Source organism: Panicum virgatum, chromosome 2N (assembly GCF_016808335.1).
Source record: "Panicum virgatum strain AP13 chromosome 2N, P.virgatum_v5, whole genome shotgun sequence".
Classification (NCBI taxonomy): domain Eukaryota; kingdom Viridiplantae; phylum Streptophyta; class Magnoliopsida; order Poales; family Poaceae; genus Panicum; species Panicum virgatum.
The window spans coordinates 61385266-61405500 of NC_053146.1; the positions used below are offsets into that span (position 1 = coordinate 61385266).

General features: G+C 48.2%; 2 protein-coding genes across 2 annotated transcripts; one reads left to right on the forward strand and one right to left on the reverse strand.

The window, feature by feature from the left end:
* The first annotated feature begins 251 nt into the window (after positions 1-251).
* LOC120661616 lies at positions 252-2937 on the forward strand. The gene is made up of 2 exons (XM_039940515.1): positions 252-328; positions 1185-2937. Exons 1-2 carry the CDS (start codon positions 281-283, stop codon positions 2592-2594), a joined length of 1458 nt encoding a protein of 485 aa, XP_039796449.1. The 5' UTR covers positions 252-280; the 3' UTR covers positions 2595-2937.
* Positions 2938-4117: 1180 nt separating this feature from the next.
* Positions 4118-7061, reverse strand: LOC120661617. The gene is made up of 2 exons (XM_039940517.1): positions 6930-7061; positions 4118-5897 (listed from the first exon to the last, which is right to left on the reverse strand). The coding sequence occupies exons 1-2, from the start codon at positions 7002-7004 to the stop codon at positions 4539-4541; spliced, it is 1434 nt and encodes a 477-aa protein (XP_039796451.1). The 5' UTR covers positions 7005-7061; the 3' UTR covers positions 4118-4538.
* Between the last annotated feature and the right edge of the window lie 13174 nt (positions 7062-20235).

Consider the following 20235-nt stretch of genomic DNA (forward strand, 5'->3'; position numbering starts at 1 on the left):
AAGGGATAAAAAATTCTTATTAGCATGAAGTGTGAAGCGCGCGTATACGTTCAGCGTATACGTTCTATATATAGTTCATTCGTTGCTTCAACTCAAGGGAATCCATTCGTACACAGCAATCAGAAGAAAAGCATTAGCCAGAACCGTGCAAGAATGGAATCAAGAATGCGTTTAGACTGTTTTTCGAATCAAGCTAATAGGCCCCGCCCAGCCTACAAATACGCGACAAATGGTTTGTCAGGAGTCAGACCCATTCATAGAAGCCAGCAAGAATTCACACATGGAGAAGGAGGGAATCAGCACCACTTCTCAAGGCGAAACTGAACAGGTATTTCATTATAGTCTCTTCAGTGTTTTAATATTTCTGTGTTAAACCAGCAGAAATACCCATGTTGCTACGGGTTGTAAAATGAATTGACTTTGTGATTGTTGTTGATCTATGGACAGAACAAAAAATTTAGAGAGTAAACAACAATAGTAACAAAAGGTAAACCTTAACGCTACAGTAATAATGCAAATCAAACAGAGAAAAGGAAAACCTTCATGTTCCAGCTCACGCTTCACAGGGGAGGGACGCTGGAGACTCGCCAGAATTTGCTCCCTGCCCAACATATCGGCATGAAAAGCATTTGGGAGAAATTATCCTGTGCTCCTGTGCCATTAGGTGCTCCCGTACGTGCTCCTGTTTCAAAAAATCATCAAAACTTGCATGAAAAAGTCAAACAAAAATATAATGGGGAGATGAAGCAATTTTACATGTTAATGCATAATTTAAGGTTAAACAAAATTCTATTCCTCAAACCAGACAGACCGCGTATAGATCCTCAACAATGAAGTAGTAGCGCTCGAGTTTAAAAGAAATGGACTGCAAATTACTCCATCCTGTAGTACAAAGTACTCTAGCAATTTTAGAATAGATCAAGGGTGAGATTAAAGGATACATGTGCCCTCCAAGATCTGTCATAATTAAAGTTGTTCCTAAAACTAACATTAAGCAGCGGAGAAAGTAAACAAAAAGGTAAGTATACCGTGGAGAGCCGAGATAAATTAAATGATTTTTTAAAAAATACTTGCATAAAAGTCGTAGAATGTCTTGTATTTGAGTACAAATTTTGAATGCTTCAATGCTTTACATTAAGCAACTTTTAAGATTTTTCTCTAACATCATTTTTTTTTGTGGCTAGCCGGAAGGAATGGGGCATGCCACTGAGAAATATGCCTTGTCGGACAGCGTTGTCAAATTCAGGTCTGATGACAGCGACGAGGGACAACGCCCCGTCCGCATCGGTCTGGTGCAAATACAAAACTGGCGCCTACGCCAGTGGTTCCCTGCTCTAATAAACCCCGTCACCGTCCCCCTCGGCCTCTTCTCTGGCAGAGGCAACCGCGAAAATTGGAACGAAATCAAGCTTGCCCACCTGGACAGGCTCATCCGACGCGGACACAAGGACGGCCAGTGCCAGCAGGACTCCGCCGAGGCCACGCGCGGCATGCTTGCCCGCTTCGAGGCGCTCGAGCAGCAGATCAGGCTGCAACACAGGGACACCGACGACATCTTCAAAGCCAACGGGTGGAGCGACAGCCGGCAAGCGCTGGAGGCGCTGCTGCTCGACTGCGCCTTCATCCTCGAGCAGCTGCTGCAGCACTGGGAGGCCGGGACGCGGTCGATAACGGTGATGCGGCCGGGCCGGTACAGGCACGAGCTCGTCCGGTTCTGCAACCAGGTCCCGTACATGCTCCACCAGGAGCTGATGCGGCTGGTGAAGCTTCCGACGACACTGCTGCCGGACAAGTGCGGTGGCAGCCGGGACGGTTTCCTGGTGATGTTGGTCATCGGCTACGTCCTCGCCGAGGAGGCCTCCGAGTGGCTTCTCACCCAGTACAAGGGCCCCGTGCACCACCTCCTCCACCTGGTCCATCTACACCTGGCCTCCGCCGTGGAGCAGCGGCCGGTGGCGCCGCCGCCGCAGGGGTCGTCGTCCCTAGTGTGGCCGTTGATCCGCAAGTGCGAGGCGTTCTACTACGCGGCGAAGAAGACGCTGCGGCGCGCGCATGGCGTGGCAAAGCCTCGTCGTCAGTCCCTCCTTGAGACGGCCTGGTGGTCCTACAGCATGATCCCCCCCGCATCTGACCTGCATAGGGTGGGCATCCGGCTCCGGCCACCCAAGAAAGCTGCGAGCTGCTGCCTGGCAGCAGTGCATTTCAAGGACCAGGACGGCGTGCTGGAGCTTCCGCCGCTGGACCTGGACGGGTTCGACTCCGAACTGCTTGTCAACCTGGTGGCGCTGGAGCTGGAGTGGGAGTGGGGGAGCAGCCAGCGGCTATTCCTCAGCTACGCGGTTTTCATGAGCAACCTGATGACGTCAGAGAGCGACATGAATGTGCTGCAGGCCGCTGGCGTGGTCGCGCGCAAATTGACCAAGATGGTCAGCGATGGCAATTTGTATTGGGTAGTCCTCAAAGGGCTGGCCGAGCTCAACAATGGGCGCGAGCTTCACACACACTTCGTCCGCCTCGCGCATCAAGTGAAGTCCTCTTACGACCACCTCAATCGCGCTGCCCCGTGCGCCACGTCCTCATGCTTTTCCGAATAACCAACCACTTCCTTTTTTTCTATCTTGTGAATATTGTGAAGTAAGGGCTTTGATACGGTACTCTAAAATAACTGTGGACCGTAGATCTTAAGGGTGAAAATGAAGTATTACCTCCTAGGAGGTAATAGTATTTATATATATTTAATTCTAAAAATAGAGAAAATATAGGAACTAACTTCCTATTTGATCTAATCTCTAAAAAGATCTAACGTGCAAGATAAAGTTCCATTGTTTTAACGTGACATGATGGCTGTTTATTTCGGAGTGCATATGAAAGAATTTTCATTTTTCAATGTGAATGTCAGAACATGTCAGATCACTACATGAGTTCGTCAATCACCAAGAAGATCTGAGGCACCTGCTTGACATACGCGTCCCAATTGCTACTACTCCCATCAAATTGCTATTTATTTTTTCCCGTAACTGACCGTGATATGGGTAATGGGTTGACACTTTACAGAAATTAATATAATGACATGTGACATTTTAATTTTAAAAATAGAAAATATCTTCTTATTAGATCTAACTTACAAGCATAAGTGTATCAGATCAATCGATTAGTTTTCCTAATGTGTGAATGGTAAATGTGACATGGATTTGTTCATAACAAATACGTGACATGGGAGACATGTGAAGGTAGTTTTGCTTAATCTGTTCTAGTATATATGATGGCCAGTCTCACCTAATATAAATTACCATACACTTCAAGATTTGGTTATTTATTATGGTACGTACCAAACAACCATGTCACGTTTGTTCGTCCTGTAGGTTTGATTTTGAATTATAAAATATTTGCTTGTGTTGATATGGCCGGCATTTTTTTTTCATGATGCGTGTGCGGGAGGAACTGGGCTCTCCGTTCATGAGAGCAAATAGGAAACCGAAGCTGCATGATTTACGGAATGTTGTTGTGATTTTTTCCAATTTACTTTAATTACTTAAATGAAAATTCCAAAAAATCAACGGCTATGATTTCTTTCGACTCTCTTACCTCCTAAGAGGTAATTGGAGTACCGTAGTAAAGCCCGTGAAGTAAACATGTACAGCTAATAAGGGAAAGAATATTTCCATATTTCTCCAGTGCATTGTTGGCAGTTACGGGCAGACAATCACATGGATAGATATGGTGAAACATTGTCCCGTAGCATTAGCACGAGCATTATACCGGTATGTATATGGCATAATAGTGTTATCCTTGATGCTAAACGCTAGCAGTCCGTCACCCTCCGTTTAGCGTTTAAACAGTTTAGACAATAGAGTAAATGGTTAGCACTGTTGCTGTAAATAGGAGTATAAAAAATCATAATTTTATACTATTTTTTGGTAATTGCAATTTAATGTATGCATATAATACATAATGACACAACATTTTCACATTACACATAATACCCACACATCGCTACTCTAACTCATAATTTTTCCTTAATGTGCGCTTATGGCACCTATATTCAACCGCCAACGCCCAATTATCCCACCAAAACATGTTACTCATTGCCTAAACATTCGTTTAAACATGTGTTCATGTGTGCAAATGTGTTTAACTTCTGTTTAATTTCACTGTTTGCACCATTTTTTGACCAAGTTGACCGTTTCACGCATTTAGGGTTTAATTGGGTGACTAGGCCCTAAAATAAATGCATACCCTTCGTTTACAGTTTGCACGCGTGTAAACGACGGTTCACATATGTTTAGGCAAACACTGTGGCATAATAAGGGTGGGTGTAAGGTGTAAATACATACTCCCTCCATCCCAGAACAAATGTAGTTTTAGCTTTTCTTGATACATAGTTTTTACTATAAATCTAAATATAGATTGTATCTAGATACATGATAAAAATTATATATCTAGATGATCCGAAAAAAACATTTATTTTGGAACGAGGGGAGTAATATGGATCGACTGGTGCAGGAATAATACTTTTGTTATCCCAAGAAGCTAGCAGCCTAGCACGAGGATCTGGCAAACAAAGTACCGCGTTTGAGGCTGTAGGAGCTGCTCAGTTCACGGGCAAGGTCCATAAAGTGAGGATGCAGCTCGCCCCCCTCGTTGAAATTGGCAAGCTGATTAAGGAGAAACCACACCGGGACCGGCTTGAGCTCGACGACGATGCCATCCTGAGCACCTAGTAGCACGCCTGCCGTCTCGAGCAGGACCGAGTCCATCTCCGATGGCACGAGCTCGCTTATGAAGACCAGGTAGCTTAGGAACAGCCGGCGGCTGCTCTCCCAGCCCCACTCGAGCTCGAGCGCCACTAGGTTGGCCAGGAGCCGGAAGTCGAACCCACTCAGGTCGAGCGGCTGCAGCTCTAGCACCCGGGCCCGCAAGCGCACGTCCGCCAGGCACCGCCGCATCGCCTTGGAATTGTTCTTCCCTGGCGGCCGCACCACGATGCCTGCCGTGTGCAGGTCTCGCGCCGGAGGGATCATGCTGTGCGACCACCACCTGTTATCAAGAGGCGCCACCGCCGTCGTCGTTCCGTGCGCGCGCCTCAGTGCCTTGCAGCACCCCCACCGCCGTGGCGGCTGCGGCGGCGCAGCAGGCCGCCGCCGCTCCACGGTGGAGGCGAGGTGCAGGTACACCAGATGGAGGAGGTGGCGCACCGGGCCGTCGTAGCTGGCGAGCAGCCACTCCGAGGCCTCCTCGGCGACGATGTAGCCAATGGCTATCCTCTTGAGGAACACGTCGTCCCCGGCCTCCGCCTGGATCTTCACCAGCTTTATCAGCTCCAGGAGGAGCACGTACGGGATCTGGTTCACGAACAGCACGAGGTCGTTGCGGTAGAGCCGCGCTGCGTGCACCACCTTCGTGGGCCGGGTCCCGGCCTCCCAGTACTGCAGCAGCTGCTCGACGATGAAGGCGGCGTCGAGCAGCAGCTCCTCCAGCATGGTCTCCGGCTTTCGTTCCCACCTTTCAAGGAAGCCTTCCACCGGTCTGTGCAGCGCCTTGATCTCCTTCCCCAGCGCCTCGAAGCGGATCAGGATGCGGCGCGTGAACTCGGCAGCGTCCTGCAGGCCACTCGTGGCTTGCCCGCGCTGGACCAGTCTCTGTAGATGGGAGAGCTTGACTTGGTGGCAATTTTTGCGTTCGCCGTCATCGGAGAAGAGGCCTAGGTGGATGCTGACGGGCCTCAGGTAGCTCATTGTGAATGCGGTTTGTATCGGCCACGAATATCGCATCGGTCCTATGTGTTCGCCGCCATCCATGCGGGTTTTGGCCACCGTCTCGGGCAATGTCCACTTCTTCTCTTTCTCCGTGGCTTGCGTATCGACCGTGCATGGTGCAGATGGTGGAATGCTGTAAGTCTGCCATAAACAATGGATCATTTAATTCGTGAGAAATTTTACAATGATTGAAAAAATAATAATCGCCTATCTGAAAAAAATTCTACAGTAGTGAAGATAGAAAGTATCTAGGATAAAGTACCTGGTACTTTCAAAATATGGGACCAAATACCAAAAAGTAGAATCGAATACTAATTTTTATAAATACTTTCCATAGATCAACGGCTAGAAAAAAGTTCAAGGTAAAAATACCTATTGATACTTTACAATCATTATAAAAGAGCTCTTAATTAGTAGATGAAACACCCCCTGCGGTACATTTATAGTTTCGTCCATCGTTGATTTAGAAACTACATGCAAGACACAACCTACCATGAAAATAGTGTATATAGGGTTTCATCCCATAAAACTTATTTAAATAGATGCTACACCATCAGAAACCATTACATGGCACTCTATTTAATGGGATGAAACTCCCACAGTGAGAATTTTGTCGGCACAATGCTGTGTGGGCTACTATACCAGCAGCATCGGGCCTTTCTCAACCCTACAGTGTGTCAAACATGTTTGGGACTTGGCTATGGGGTATCTCTAGAGAACTAAAGCCACTAGTTCTGTTGGGAGCGGCAGCGACTTGTTGGTCTTTATGGTTATGCAGAAATGAACGGATCATTGAAAAGAAAACTGCATCATCTCCTTTGCAGGTTATATACTCAATTATACATTGGCTTCGTACAGGACTATCCTTCAGAAGTCTTCTTCTCAGAACTTGGTTACAGTGGCCAAAGAGTTTTTTACCCAAGTATGTGGGTGACAGTCTAGTCATTGGATTGTCATTAGTGTGTCGGTATTTTCTCTCTTTGGAAGGCTGTGTGTATCCTGAGGTTGAGTGGTCCAAGGTTTGCGTATCATCTTGATATGATATAACGATCTTGGTATTAATAAAAACTTCCTTTAAAAAAATACGGAGCTAGATTTTATTCAACTATGCACATGAAATTCCTACGACATACAACAAAAAAAAGGAGAAACAACCTAAAGCAACTAAATTACCTGTTCTATGTGGCCTTGCTCCATCTCCAAGTGTGAACTGCAGGTTTTATATGCATATGAATCCTGAGAGAGCATTGACGTCTATTTATAGGCTGGGCCAAGTTTTAGCTCGACCAATCAATGCAAGCTGGCTAGTACCTTTCTTGTGTACAATGGATTCTGATGAACGTACGCCGCACTTCATGCTTAACGTTGGCATTTTTAATTCCTTTCTTGCACATCTTTCTTTATACTTTTCTTGATGCTGTCTTTAAAGAACAACTAGCTAGTCTTTAAGCAGCAAGGTATATATATGTCTTTTGATACTGTAGGTTGCAAAGTAATTAAGATGACAAAGTCTTGGATACTCTGTTCGATTGGCTTATCAGCCAACCAACCAACAATATTTTTCTCTCACACCAAATCAGCACCAGTCATTAGCCACCAGCCAGCCAGCAGTAATTTTTTCTCATAACAAATCAGCACCAGCCACCAGCCACAGCTAAGTGAATGGATCAAAAGAGTTGCAAAATCTATCATAAGTATGCATATTGCAGACAGTTTTTACACAGTTTAAACTAAACACTCTAATGAAAACCCACAATAGTTCTTCCGCAAAAAAAAAAGAAAAAAGAAAACCCACAATAATTCTAGAACAGCAGTCCATGGTGAAAACCTACCTGGGTGAAACTAACAGCTGTCCATAAAAAACACGTCGGTTATACACTACAGCCAGGTTTTCCGTAGAGATTAATTATTTGAAATGTCAAAACATTACAGTTGTTTGTTAATTTAAAAAAAATCGAAAATGATATAGCAAAGAGGCCCGTAGGCTCCTTGGTCCATAGGTATGCAATGAGGGTTTTTTTTTTTTTGAAAAATGAATCGGAACTTCGGAAGGCGAATTGAAGATGAAGACTAGCAGCAACACCAGCAGTGGCGGCGGTGACGGCGTGCGCGCAGATCTCGCAGCCGGGCTCGCCTGGTCGTCCGACGTGGGCTTCTTGGCGTCCTCCTCTTCCATCGGTGTGTCGTCCCCGTCGCTCTCCGAGTAGGCTAGCGGCATGTCCCCGGGCTGGCGGCGCCGGACGGCTGGGCCAAGTGTTAGCTCGACCGATCGATGCAAGCTGGTTAGTACCTTGTGCACGATGGATTCTGATGAGCGTACGCCGCACTCCATGCTTAACTGTCGCATTTTTAATTCCTTTCTTGCACACTATTGGTTATACTTTTCTTGATGCTGTCTTTAATGAACAACTAGTTAGTCTTTAAGCAGCATGGTATATGCCTCTTGATACTGTAGGTTTATAGCTGCCTTCATAGTTCTTGATAATGATCGTAGCCCTTGAGATCATAATTATTAGGATCGGACCGGCCACCGAACCGGTAAGAGCATCACTTCAGTGGTTCCCTGGTTCAACTGTAATGAACCTGTTGAACCGTCGGTTCAAAAGTTTTGGACCATTGAACTGAACCGGCCATGGATACTATGAACTGGTACTGTATACTAGTAGTTAATAGTAAATACTACATAGTTGATCATTGGAAAATAAGCTCATAGATAACATATTATATAGCATTGCAAGTTCAACATATAGAGCATAAATATAAATTGAATTTGTGCATAAGAATCTACGATGTCCAAGCCAACAATAGAATCTACGATGAAAAATTACAAGTATTTAGTAGTCTAATGAGCTCTGTCGTAGTGACTGCAAATTTGCTATTTCCAACAACAATCTGAGCTGCAACTTGCATTGCAAGCAAGTTTGAGTCTTCAAATTAATCAAATCTATTTGTATTCTGAGTTGCTAACCTTTAGGCGTTAGCCATGTCTGCTGTCTGCAGCTCGTCTGGTCGATGTAGGAGACAGGCAGGCACAGCTTGCAGGGGTAGGCCGGCCACCAATCGCCGGCCACCAGGGCCGCACTTGCGGAGCCCGCAGCCATGCATGCTGGCGGACATAGGTAGCTGCGGATCCCTTTAAAATTCAAAATTTCAATTTTTTTTAAAAAATCTTGCTATTTTGGAGTACTAAATGAAGTCTATTTATAAATTTTTTTATATAGATAAGTTGTAAATCGTGAGACGAATCTAATGAGCCTACTTAATTTATGATTTGCAATAGCAATGCTACAGTAAACAATTCCTAACGAGTGATTAATTAGGCTCATTAGATTCATCTCGCAATTTACAACCCATCCATATAATAAGTTTTGTAAATAGATTTTATTTAATACTCCGAAATAGCAAGATTTACTTACAAAATTTTTTGGCTAAAACATCTAAACACACAGAGAGATGGAGGGCAGCGGGCGAGCCGATGAAGAGCAGCAGGGAGCTAGGGAGAGGAGACGAGTTACCGTGTGTTTGGTTGTGGGACTAGTAGGGATGGGTTGGCTCCAACCCTCGTTTTGGGGTTGGCTCCAATCTCTATCATGTTTGGTTTGTGTTTGTGGTTGGGGTTGGATTGGTTCCATTTTTTGTTTGGTTGGAGGGATAAAAAAAAGGATGGAGGATTCATTTAACACCGTGAGCAACCGTGAGCTACTGCTTGGTGGGTCCCAGTGGTCATTCTCCACTCCGGACCCTTCTTCTTCCTCGGTTCCTCTCCTCCCGGTCTCTACCTGACAACCGCCCTGCCCCGTCGAGATCCGAGCTTCGCCCAGCCCCCACGCCGCCCCGCTGGCGGGACTCGCCCTACCACCCCCGCTGCCGCCCCTGCAGGACCACGCATCACCACCGAGCTGCAGCAGGTGGCTCTGGCCTCTGGGAGCGGAGGCGGAGCAGAGCACCACCCGGCGTACCAGCGGAGGCAAAGCAGAGGCACTGCCCACTACCATGAAGGGGCACCAGCAGCAGCCGCATTCCTCTCCACTGTTGCTGCCGCCCAATAAGCGCCACTGCACCGCCCCCGCCGTGCTGGCGCTCGTCGTCTGCTCCATCCTGCTCCTGCTCGTCTTCCTCCGTCGCCGAGCTCGTCGTCCCCGGATCTGCGAGCAACCGAGCTTGCGCCTCCGATGCCCCGCCAACGACGCGCCGCAGCCCGGCCTCCGCCGCGCGCCGCCGTCGTCCAGCTGCCGACGCGCCGTTGCGCGGTGTAACATCCCAAAAATTTACCGCGTTACATCACGAGCTAAAATTTTTCTTTCAAACCTTTTCATCGTTGAGCTTATTTAACCCTAACTTTAATTCCTTTCCCAGAAAATTCCGTTGTCCTGATCATCGTTCCATCTTTTCTTCTTCTTTTTCAGCCAACCGTACCCTCCCTCTTTTTCCTCGCCGCCGTCCCATCCCGCGTCGCGTGGCTGCCGGTCGCCCACGCGCGACCGGCTGTCGCGACCGCCGCCGAATTTTCCACCAGCTCTCTCTCTCTTTGTGGTTTTCTTTTTCTTCTTTTTCCTTTTTCTCTTTTCTTTTCCCTCTCCCTCTCTCTCTCCTTCCTCCCTCTCCCCTGCCGCGTGCCCCGAGCGCCGCTCGGCTCACCGCCTGCCCGCGCGCACGCCTCCCCTGGCCCGCGCACCCCGCCCAGCCCGGCCGCCTGCCCACGTGCGCGCGCCTCCTCCTGGGCCGTGCACACACGCACGCCGCCGCCGCTGCCGCCCTCTGCTCGCGCCGCACGAGCCGCTCGCCGCGCTCATGCCAAGCTGCGCACGCCGCGCCGACCCCGTTCCACGCACGCGCGCGCGCACCCGGCCACCCCACGCGCTCCACGCGCGCGCGTCCACGCGCACCGCGTGGCCGCACCGCCTGGCGCGCCGCTCATCGCTGCACAGCTCCGCTGCAGCGCCAGTGCACGCCCGCGCACGCGCTCGCCGGCAGCGCTGCGGCCTCGCCGCTCGCGCCGCTCCGCTCGACGCCAGCTCTCCACGGGCCTGCGCGCCTGCCCGAGCCGTCGCGTTGACAGGAACCGCCGCGAATCGCACCGCCGCGAACCACACCGGCCCCACCGCCATTAAAACCGGCCGCGACGCTCGCCGGCCGCCGCCACCGCCTCATCCCGCCTATAAAAGGCCTCCTCACGCAGCCCGCAAGCACCACAAACCACCACCGCCGCCCTAGCTCCTCCCCTGCTTCCCCAACGCCGCCGCCCCGAGCTACACCGCCGGCCTCCGCCTGCGCCCGTGGAGCCGCCACCACAAGGCACCTCGGCCCGAGGTGAGGCCGGGAATCAGTTCCCCGAAGCTCCCTCTCCCTTTTCCCCTAGGTCTGACCGCCGCCTTGCCCCAGGGCCGCCGGCCCAGCGCCGCTGGTGCCCTCCCCTGCCTTTCCTCTGTCCCTGGCGAGAGGAGGAAGAAATGGGGGGCAATTTTGCCCCCAGCCCCCTCCTTTCCATCCTATTTGGTTAAGAGCCCCCACCTTGTATGCCACTTTTGCAGAAAGGCCCTTTCACTTTTATTTATTCAGGGAACTAGCCTCCACCATATAAACTTAATATTAAATAGACCCCTATACCTTTATAGTATGCCCCAAATAATTCTAGAAATTACAACTAAGTCCTTTTCTATTACAAAACTATTTACAAGTGAGCCCTAGATCCTTAGTTAATCCTTAACCCCTCTTCGGCCTATCATTTCATGCGACAAACAATCTCCGATCGACCTGAAACATTATCACGCCATTTCTAACATAGTTTTGGCCATGCCATTAGAAAACCGCCCAAAAATATTACGCCATTTCTGATTCGAGCTCAATGATAAAACTTTTATTTCTTTTTCTTGATTGTGTGTTGGTTTGTATGCGTCGTAGATCACGGTGTGAATGAGAGAGAACCCGTCGATGAGCAGTACTGTTAGCAAGCGAACGAGGACCAGTTTCGTGACCCCGAGCCCGAAGGACAGTACTTCGACCAGGACCTCCCAGAAGGCTTCGAAGACGGCAAGTTCAATCCCGCCCTTTGATGCATGTTTTGTCCTAGTTTTTATAAACACAACCTATTGGCCTGTTTTATAAAATTGCATATGTTTTGACTGCTAAAAACATGGTTGGATAGCCACCCCTTGATTTGTTATAACCATTCCTTGACCACCTAGATTAATGTCTGAATGTGATTTGTTTAGACGTTAATCGCTGCTAGAGCGCTTAGGACCTTAAACACAATACAATTTGTTTTATAAAAGGAAAATGTGTGAGTGTGTGGGAAGGAAAAAATGTGAAATTTTCGAAAGATAAGTTTAGACAGGATGGATGGCACTTCTGTGTGATTTGCCGACGGGTGTGCTTGTACCTGTGTGGTAGGGCAAGGAAGGGAGATATCCATCTTGTCACAACTAAGGACCGAGTTGGTGTGTCATCTCACCTAACTCTATTACCGTTCAAACCACTCGACCGTTGAATGGGCAACGGCTTAGCATAAACCCCACTAGTTAGTCTGATAGCCATCAGGAGAGCTGAGAGCAACGGGTGATCAAGGAGAAGGGATTAGCTCTATGTGACTTATGCCCCGGTTACAACCTCTGTGATAGGTCAATGACCCCTTGGTGGATCACGTGATGGCTAGTCAGGTCTAGCTAAGGTGGGTAATGGCTTTGTTGGGATCTGCACCGACACTACGGTGATCGAGCTGTGGTACCCCACTTGTGGGTAAAGTTGCACACCTCTGCAGAGTTAAAATCTATTCGAATAGTCGTGCCAACGGTACTGGGCGAGTTATGGTGTGGTCACATAACTAGTGTTTCTTCTGGGAATGGACGGGTTGGCGTGAGTTGTTTTGGGAAAAGTGTCTGGTAGTTGTGCCGTGTGCTACGGCGGATGAAGAGTCCGGTAGCAGTTTAAAACTGGGATCCTGTGTGGATCAACACTACATGTTATTCGGTGCAAGAAAACTTGCTTTGAAAATCCTTTCTTTTAAATGAACCCCTGCATAAAAATTCGCTTTCCGCAAATAAAACCCTAGCCTTATCCTTGATTTACCTTGTGCATTATATTCTGTTATACCCCCTCCATGGGTGTGGTTGGACTTGCTGAGTACGTTTGTACTCACCCCATTCTTAATTTTTACAGAGGAAGATCCAGACTTCGTTCCCGAAGACATCGAGTAGAGGTTCCGTCCTGCACCCAACCTTGCCTGTGGATAGGGTCACCGCAGGAAGTTCCGTATGGCGCAAGATTCTGATGACCCGCTCTTCGTAGTTAATATTGTTGTGTGGGTGTTAGTTGTTATCCTCGCGATAGTGGCGCTTCACTGCCCACTTCCGCGTAGAGTTGTACGGTGATGTACCATCTGATGTAATAAAAGTGTTATCATCCTCCTGGGACTGATATTGTATCACTTTTAAGTCTTCTCTTATGAGGGGACGCTTCAGGTGGTATCAGAGCCGTAGGTTGGCCGTAAGACGTGACCCTAGGAGCGAAACCCTTTTCAGGCCTTTTCACATTAGGATTTTTCCCTACTTAATCCTTTTTCCACACAAACACTCACCGCTGATTCTTGCCCTGTTCCAGATGGCTGACAATGGATGAAGTGGCGGAATCTGCCATGTAGAGCCCGGCCTTCCTAAGTTATTGATACTCAGCCTGGAACGAGTCGGAGTGGTGGACCCACCAGAGTACGTCTAACGGGAGTACGACTCCAGGGGCACTCTTCGGTGCGACATGATGATCTTCGTGGGAACGAGCACCTGCTACCCTGACGTGGACACTTGGTTCATCTCCACCACTGGCTTTCGCTTCCCTGACACCTACCGAAAAGCCGCCCGTAAAGCCCTGTGACGTCTGCGTGTGATCTACAAGCATCATCTTCAGCGGACTCCTATGGGATTTTTCCCGCCTACTGAAGGAAGAGGACGCACATGGATTGCCCGGATGAGAGGACTTGGGAGAGAAGAAGAGGACTTAGAGGATACGGTCTCCCACCTATCCATCTACCTCACAGGCCTGGATGAACTTTACTACGAACAAGCGGCACAATTGAAGCAACAAATCCATAGGGCAGAAAAGGCAACCCAAGAACTGGAGGAACAACGGACAAGAGCCGCACGCGCCAAGTATTCCCTAGCCGCTCTCCAAGCCCAAATGCAAGAATACGAGGCTCGCAGAGGAATAGGTGGGTGGATAGAGGAAGAAGAAGAACCCGAAGAAACCCATTGGGATAAAGGTACTCAAACCGAAGATGATGTGATGGATCAGTGTCTTCCACCAAAGAAGCACCCTATCCGGATCGAGGAAGAGTCCCCATGATAGGAGTAGCACCCCAAGCTAGAACCCTGTCCTAATAATCATGTACCCATGGAACTTGTACCCTCTCCATGTTGTAATAATAAGTACCATATGTCCCCTTCGTACCCAAATACTTGTGTAAAAATTGTTTACCCTATCTTTGTTTTCAGATGGCTGAGGAAGGATGGACCCAGGGCAATTGCCAAGCTGCACCTGGCTTCCCCAGCCTCTTGATCAATGCCATGGAAAGCCTTGGCATTACGGAATGCCCAAGGTACTATAGCAGAGAGTACGAGCACTATGGTACCCTCCGCTGCAGGGTGATCCTGGTCATCGCCAGAAGTGACCGCTACCCCGACATCCAGCTATGACGAGTGACCGCCATAGGGTTTAGGCACCAGGACACCTATCCCTTGGCCGTCAGGAAGGCGCTCCGTTATCTATGCCGGATTATTGAAAGACACCTCGCCCCACACCAATGAGGTTCTTCCTCCAGGCCATCAGAACCCTAGTTTGGGAAGCACACATGAGAAGTCTGGAACGGCGCCGCCATGAAGAAGACCCCTATACCAAGTGGCTACTTACCTAGCCTCCTTGGATCAGCTCTTTGATGAGCAAGCCAACATTCTGAGGGAGCAGATCCATCGAGCTGAGCAAGCAGAGCTCGCGGTGAGACTGCAACAGATACGAGCAGCCCAAGCCGAGGCAAGAGCCGCAGCCGTGGTCAGCAGTGAAGCAGTTGCTCAGGAGAGCCTCAGGCAAGCCCAAGACCGGCGTATGCAAGAATGGACCAGAAGTGGAACACCAGTTCCGGCAATTGGGGAAGACCATATTCTACTCGGGACGCCCGTCATAGGATGGGGACCACTCGTGATAACCCCACGAGCCCCACCCGAGAACCTTGAAAGGTCTACTGCCGCTGATGAAGGAGAAGCTGCTCCACAACCCTGGGCAAATGGAAACCTAGAGGACGGCGAGCAAGGACCACTCGCACACTCCGCCCTAGAAGAAGGCTCGCCCCGCGAGTAGATTGTCCGATGCCATCCTAGTGTTGTACCATCTCAGCACCTTTGGCTTAAGTTGTACCCTTAAGTGTGAACCTGTACCCGGACGTGTAGTACGCGTTTTAGTATTATCCCCGTGTTGTACCCTCCCTTGCAGTAGTGAAGTTGTTTGTGCTTGCTGCTTATTATGTTGTGTGCTTGATTAGTTGTGTGCTTTCCGGCAGAAGGTGGATTCTGTCTTTTCAAAAATACGAATTAAGCAACTTAAACATCACATAATCTTAATCCCAATCTCACAAAGACTCTACCCCATCTACAGATGGCTTCCCGAAGCGGTACGAGGGCCTCCCGCAAGGCCGCAACCGGACCCCTGCAGCCGCTGATGCAGGAGTACAACCTGATGGGCAGAATCCTCCTCAGGAAGAACAGGAAGTGAGCCAGAACAAAGAGGAAAATCAAGAAGTGCCACTGCCACCACCACCACCCCTCGGAGACCTGGCCCAGATAATACACAACCAAACCCTCATACTGGAAGCACTGGCCAATGCCCTCGTTAACAAGCGGCCACGAGAGCAAACCATGAACGACAAGCTGACAGCTTTTCTGAGGACCAAGCCACCCACTTTCGCCGGATCCAGCAACCCTTGGTTGCAGATGACTGGCTGTGTGTGATCCAAAGGAAGCTCGAGCCGTTCGAATACCAGGATCGAGACAAAGTCCTTCTGGCAGCCCACCAACTCACTGGGACTGCTTTAGCCTGGTGGGAGAATTACTGTGCTACTGCCGAAGATGCCTCCACCATCACATGGAAGGAATTTGTGAAGGAGTTCCGCCGCTATCATATACCCTCGGCCACCATGAAGTGCAAGGTGGATGAGTTTGGAGCACTGCAACAAGGGAGCATGTCAGTGGAAGAGTACAACCATCAGTTCATGGAGCTGGCCCGATATGCACTAGAAGAAGTGAACGATGATGAAAAGAAGCAGGACATGTTCAAGAAGGGATTGAACCCAGAACTCCGGACCCTGCTTACCCCTCAAATCTACCCGGACTTCAACACCCTGATGAACAAAGCCATTCTTACAGAAAGGGCCAAAACTGAAGAAAGAAAGGATAACAAGCGAAAGTTTCTGGAAAGCAAGGCCCGCCAGCAGGATCGCTTTCAGAAACCAAGAAGATTTAGCTACACTGCACCAAGATCTCAGGCCCCAATGCAGTATAGGACCCAGTCTCAGGTAACAGGCCCACAGGCCCCTAACACACAGTTCAGGAGCCAGAACACTATGAAGGCCCCGCAGAGCAATGCTAGTTAAGTCACCACCAACAACAGCAATGCTAGGGTCTGTTTCAACTGTCGAGAGACAGGGCATTTCATTGCTAACTGCCCATATGCCAAGAACAAGCCTGCTACATCAGCCTTCTCCAATACAGTGAATGGACTAAGGCCAGTTCTGTCAGGTGCCAACCGGGTGCCCATCCGCAACAACAGCAACACCAACAACAACAGTCAGCAGATGAGGCAGCCCCAGCAGTCATTTGGATGAGCCCGCGTCAACCACATCAATGCGCAGGAGGCTCAAGGAGCTCAGGGCGTAGTGCTCGGTGAGTACCTAGTCAGCTCAGCCCTTGCAACAGTACTATTTGATTCTGGAGCATCACCTCGTTCATATCCTCGAGTTTTGTGGAAAAGCACAATATACCTACAGTACTACTAAAAACACCCCTATTAACCCGGACACCTGGAGGCGACATCAAGTGTCAACTAGGTTGTCTACGGGTAAGGATCAATTTAAGTGGGGTAGAATTTTTAGCAGACCTAGTAGTACTTAAGTCTAAGGGAATAGACGTGATCCTTGGAATGGACTGGTTAAGCCGACACAATGGTCTCATAGGTTGTACTGATAAAGTGGTACACCTAACGAACCCAGAAGGAGTATGAGTAACCTGCCATACCTAGGAAAGTGGATCTAACCCAATGGCGTTTAGCATGGAAGCCAAGTCTTTGGAAGAAGTCCCGGTAATAAACGAATACCCAAATGTTTTTCCTGAAGAACTTCCCGGAATGCCATAAGATAGGGATATAGAGATTGTCATCGACCTTGTCCCTGGAACTTCCCCTATAGCCAAGAGACCCTATAGGATGGCAGCTTCTGAATTGGCATAATTAAAGAAGCAACTGGAGGAATTACAATGAATTGGCTTCATCAGGCCAAGCTCGTCGCCTTGGGGAGCACCAGTCCTGTTTGTCAAGAAGAAGGACGGGAGTATGAGGTTGTGTGTAGATTATCGGGCGCTGAATGAAGTTACCATCAAGAATAAGTACCCCCTCCCCAGGATTGATGACCTTTTTGATCAGCTAAAAGGAGCCAAGTACTTCTCTAAGATTGATCTAAGGTCGGGATATTTTCAGCTCAAGATTAGGGAAAGTGACATTCCAAAGATAGCTTTTGTCACCCGTTACGGGCAGTTTGAGTTCACAGTGATGTCTTTTGGACTCACCAATGCACCTGTTTATTTCATAAACCTCATGAACAAGATGTTTATGGATGAGTTAGATAAGTTTGTCGTAGTCTTTATCGACTACATACTTATTTACTCCAAGAGTCTACAGGAACATGAGCAACATCTGAGGGTAGTTTTGGAAAAGTTGAGAGCAAACAAACTTTATGCAAAATTTAGCAAGTGTGAATTTTGGCTAGAGAAAGTGGCTTTTCTTGGACATATTCTGACCGCAGAAGGAGTAGCAGTCGACCCTGAGAAAGTCGAAGCGATTTCTAATTGGCAGCAACCAACTAATGTTAGTGAAATCAGAATCTTTCTCAGATTAGCTGGGTATTATCGAAGATTCATCGAAGGATTTTCCAAGATAGCCCGTCTCATGACAGAGCTGCTCAAGAAGGATAAGAAATTCAACTAGACAGAGTCATGTGAAAGAAGTTTTTAAGAATTGAAGAGAAGATTGACAACTGCCCCAGTGCTGACCCTACCGGATATTCATCGGGATTTTGTCATTTATGGTGATGCGTCCCGACAAGGATTAGGGTGTGTACTGATGCAAGACGGGAAAGTTGTTGTATACGCTTCCCGCCAACTCAGGCCTCATGAGCAGAATTATCCAACCCATGATTTGGAATTTGCAGCCGTAGTGCATGCCCTTAAGATTTGGAGACATTATTTGATTGGAAATAAGTGTGAGATTTACACCGACCATAAGAGTTTGAAGTATATTTTCACCCAGCCAGATTTGAACTTAAGGCAAAGAAGATGGTTGGAATTGGTTAAGAATTATAATGTGGAAATTCATTACCACCCTGGCAAAGCTAATGTGGTAGCCGATGCCTTAAGCTGGAAATCTTATGGACCCTAGGATGCCCATCTGCAGGAAGAAATTGCACAATTGAATGTGCACATTGTCCCTCGAGGATCCATTCGCAAGATGAGCATTCAACCTACTCTGGAGGATAAAATCAGAAAGGCCCAAAGTTCGGACAAGGACTTGATGGGAATCCGAACACAAACGGGAGAAAACAAGGCGCCGGATTTTAGAGTGGATAATGAGGGAACCTTATGGTATAAAGATAGAATTTGTGTGCCCCGGGAAGGAGACTTCCGACAAATAATCATGGATGAAGCCCATAACTCGGCCTACTCCATCCACCCAGGATCCACCAAGATGTATATGGACTTAAAACAAAAATATTGGTGGAAAGGAATGAAAGCGGATATTGCACGGTTTCTCGCCCATTGCGATACTTGTCAAAGGATCATGGCCGATCATCAGAAGCCAGCAGGATTGTTGCAACCCCTACCCATCCCGGTTTGGAAATGGGATGAGATAGAAATGGACTTTGTAGTGGGTTTTCCCAGAACACAGAAGGGACATGACTCCATATGGGTAATAGTGGACCGACTCACTAAATCGGCTCATTTCATACCCGTACGGAGAAATTACGGTGGAGAAAAGCTATCCAAGCTTTATGTGAAAAATATAGTAAAGTTACATGGTGTGCCTAGCAGAATTGTTTCAGATAGAGGGACCCAATTCACCTCTAGGTTTTGGAAAAGTTTGCATAAAGCCATGGGCACCAAATTGGATTTTAGCTCCACCTATCACCCACAAACAGATGGCCAAACGGAAAGAGTGAATCAGATTATGGAAGATATGCTGAGAGCATGTGTCCTTACTTATGGCAAGGATTGGGAGCAGAGTTTGCCCTATGCGGAATTTTCATACAACAACGGTTATCAAGCAAGTTTAGACATGTCACCATTTGAAGCTCTTTATGGCAGAAAATGCAGAACTCCCCTGATGTGGTCAGAAGTTGGAGAACGTGCCCTAGTGGGACCCGCACTCATAAAGGAAGCGGAAGAAAGAGTGGTCAAGATCAGAGAAAAGCTGAAGGCCGCCCAGTCTCGACAGAAGAGCTACGCAGATAAGAAGAGACGAGAAATAATCTTCAACCCAGGAGAGTTCGTCTACCTTAAGGTTTCACCTATTCAGGGAACTCGAAGATTTCAGATACAAGAAAAGTTGGCCCCTCGGTACATTGGACCATACCGAGTTCTGAAGAAAGTCGGAGTCGTAGCGTACCGACTGGAGCTACCAGAAGGAATGTCGGATATACACCCGGTGTTCCATGTGTCCCAGTTAAGGAGATGTTTGAAAGTACCGGAGAAAGAGCATGTGCCAGAAGAAGAGATAGATCTGCAGACAGACCTTCGATACCAAGAAGTACCTGTCAAGATTTTGGACACTGTTACTAGGAGAACAAGAAACTCCGAAGTACGGATTTGCAGAGTTCAGTGGAGCAGACACGGAGTAGAAGAAACTACATGGGAGCGTGAAGATGCCTTGAAGAAAGAATTTCCCCACCTGTTTAGGAGCCAGCCGAATCTCGAGGACGAGATTCATTATAAGTGGGCTAGGCTTGTAACATCCCAAAAATTTAGCGCGTTTAATCACGCGCTAAAATTTTTCTTTCAAACCTTTTCATCGTTGAGCTCATTTAACCCTAACTTTAATTCCTTTCCCATAAAATTCCGCTATCCTGATCATCGTTCTATCTTTTCTTCTCCTTTTTCAGCCAACTGTACCCTCCCTCTTTTTCCTCGCCGCCATCCCATCCCGCGTCGCGCGGCTGCCGGTCGCCCATGCGCAACCGCCC

Bases quoted from the DNA above. Each gene is read 5' to 3' on its own strand.
- LOC120661616 (XM_039940515.1), top strand. From the start codon at position 281: ATGGAGAAGGAGGGAATCAGCACCACTTCTCAAGGCGAAACTGAACAG. The intron at 329-1,184 runs GTATTTCATTAT...TTTTGTGGCTAG, and splicing joins CTCAAGGCGAAACTGAACAG to CCGGAAGGAATGGGGCATGC.
- LOC120661617 (XM_039940517.1), bottom strand. From the start codon at position 7,004: ATGCTCTCTCAGGATTCATATGCATATAAAACCTGCAGTTCACACTTG. The intron at 5,898-6,929 runs GTAATTTAGTTG...TGTTTATGGCAG, and splicing joins AGCAAGGCCACATAGAACAG to ACTTACAGCATTCCACCATC.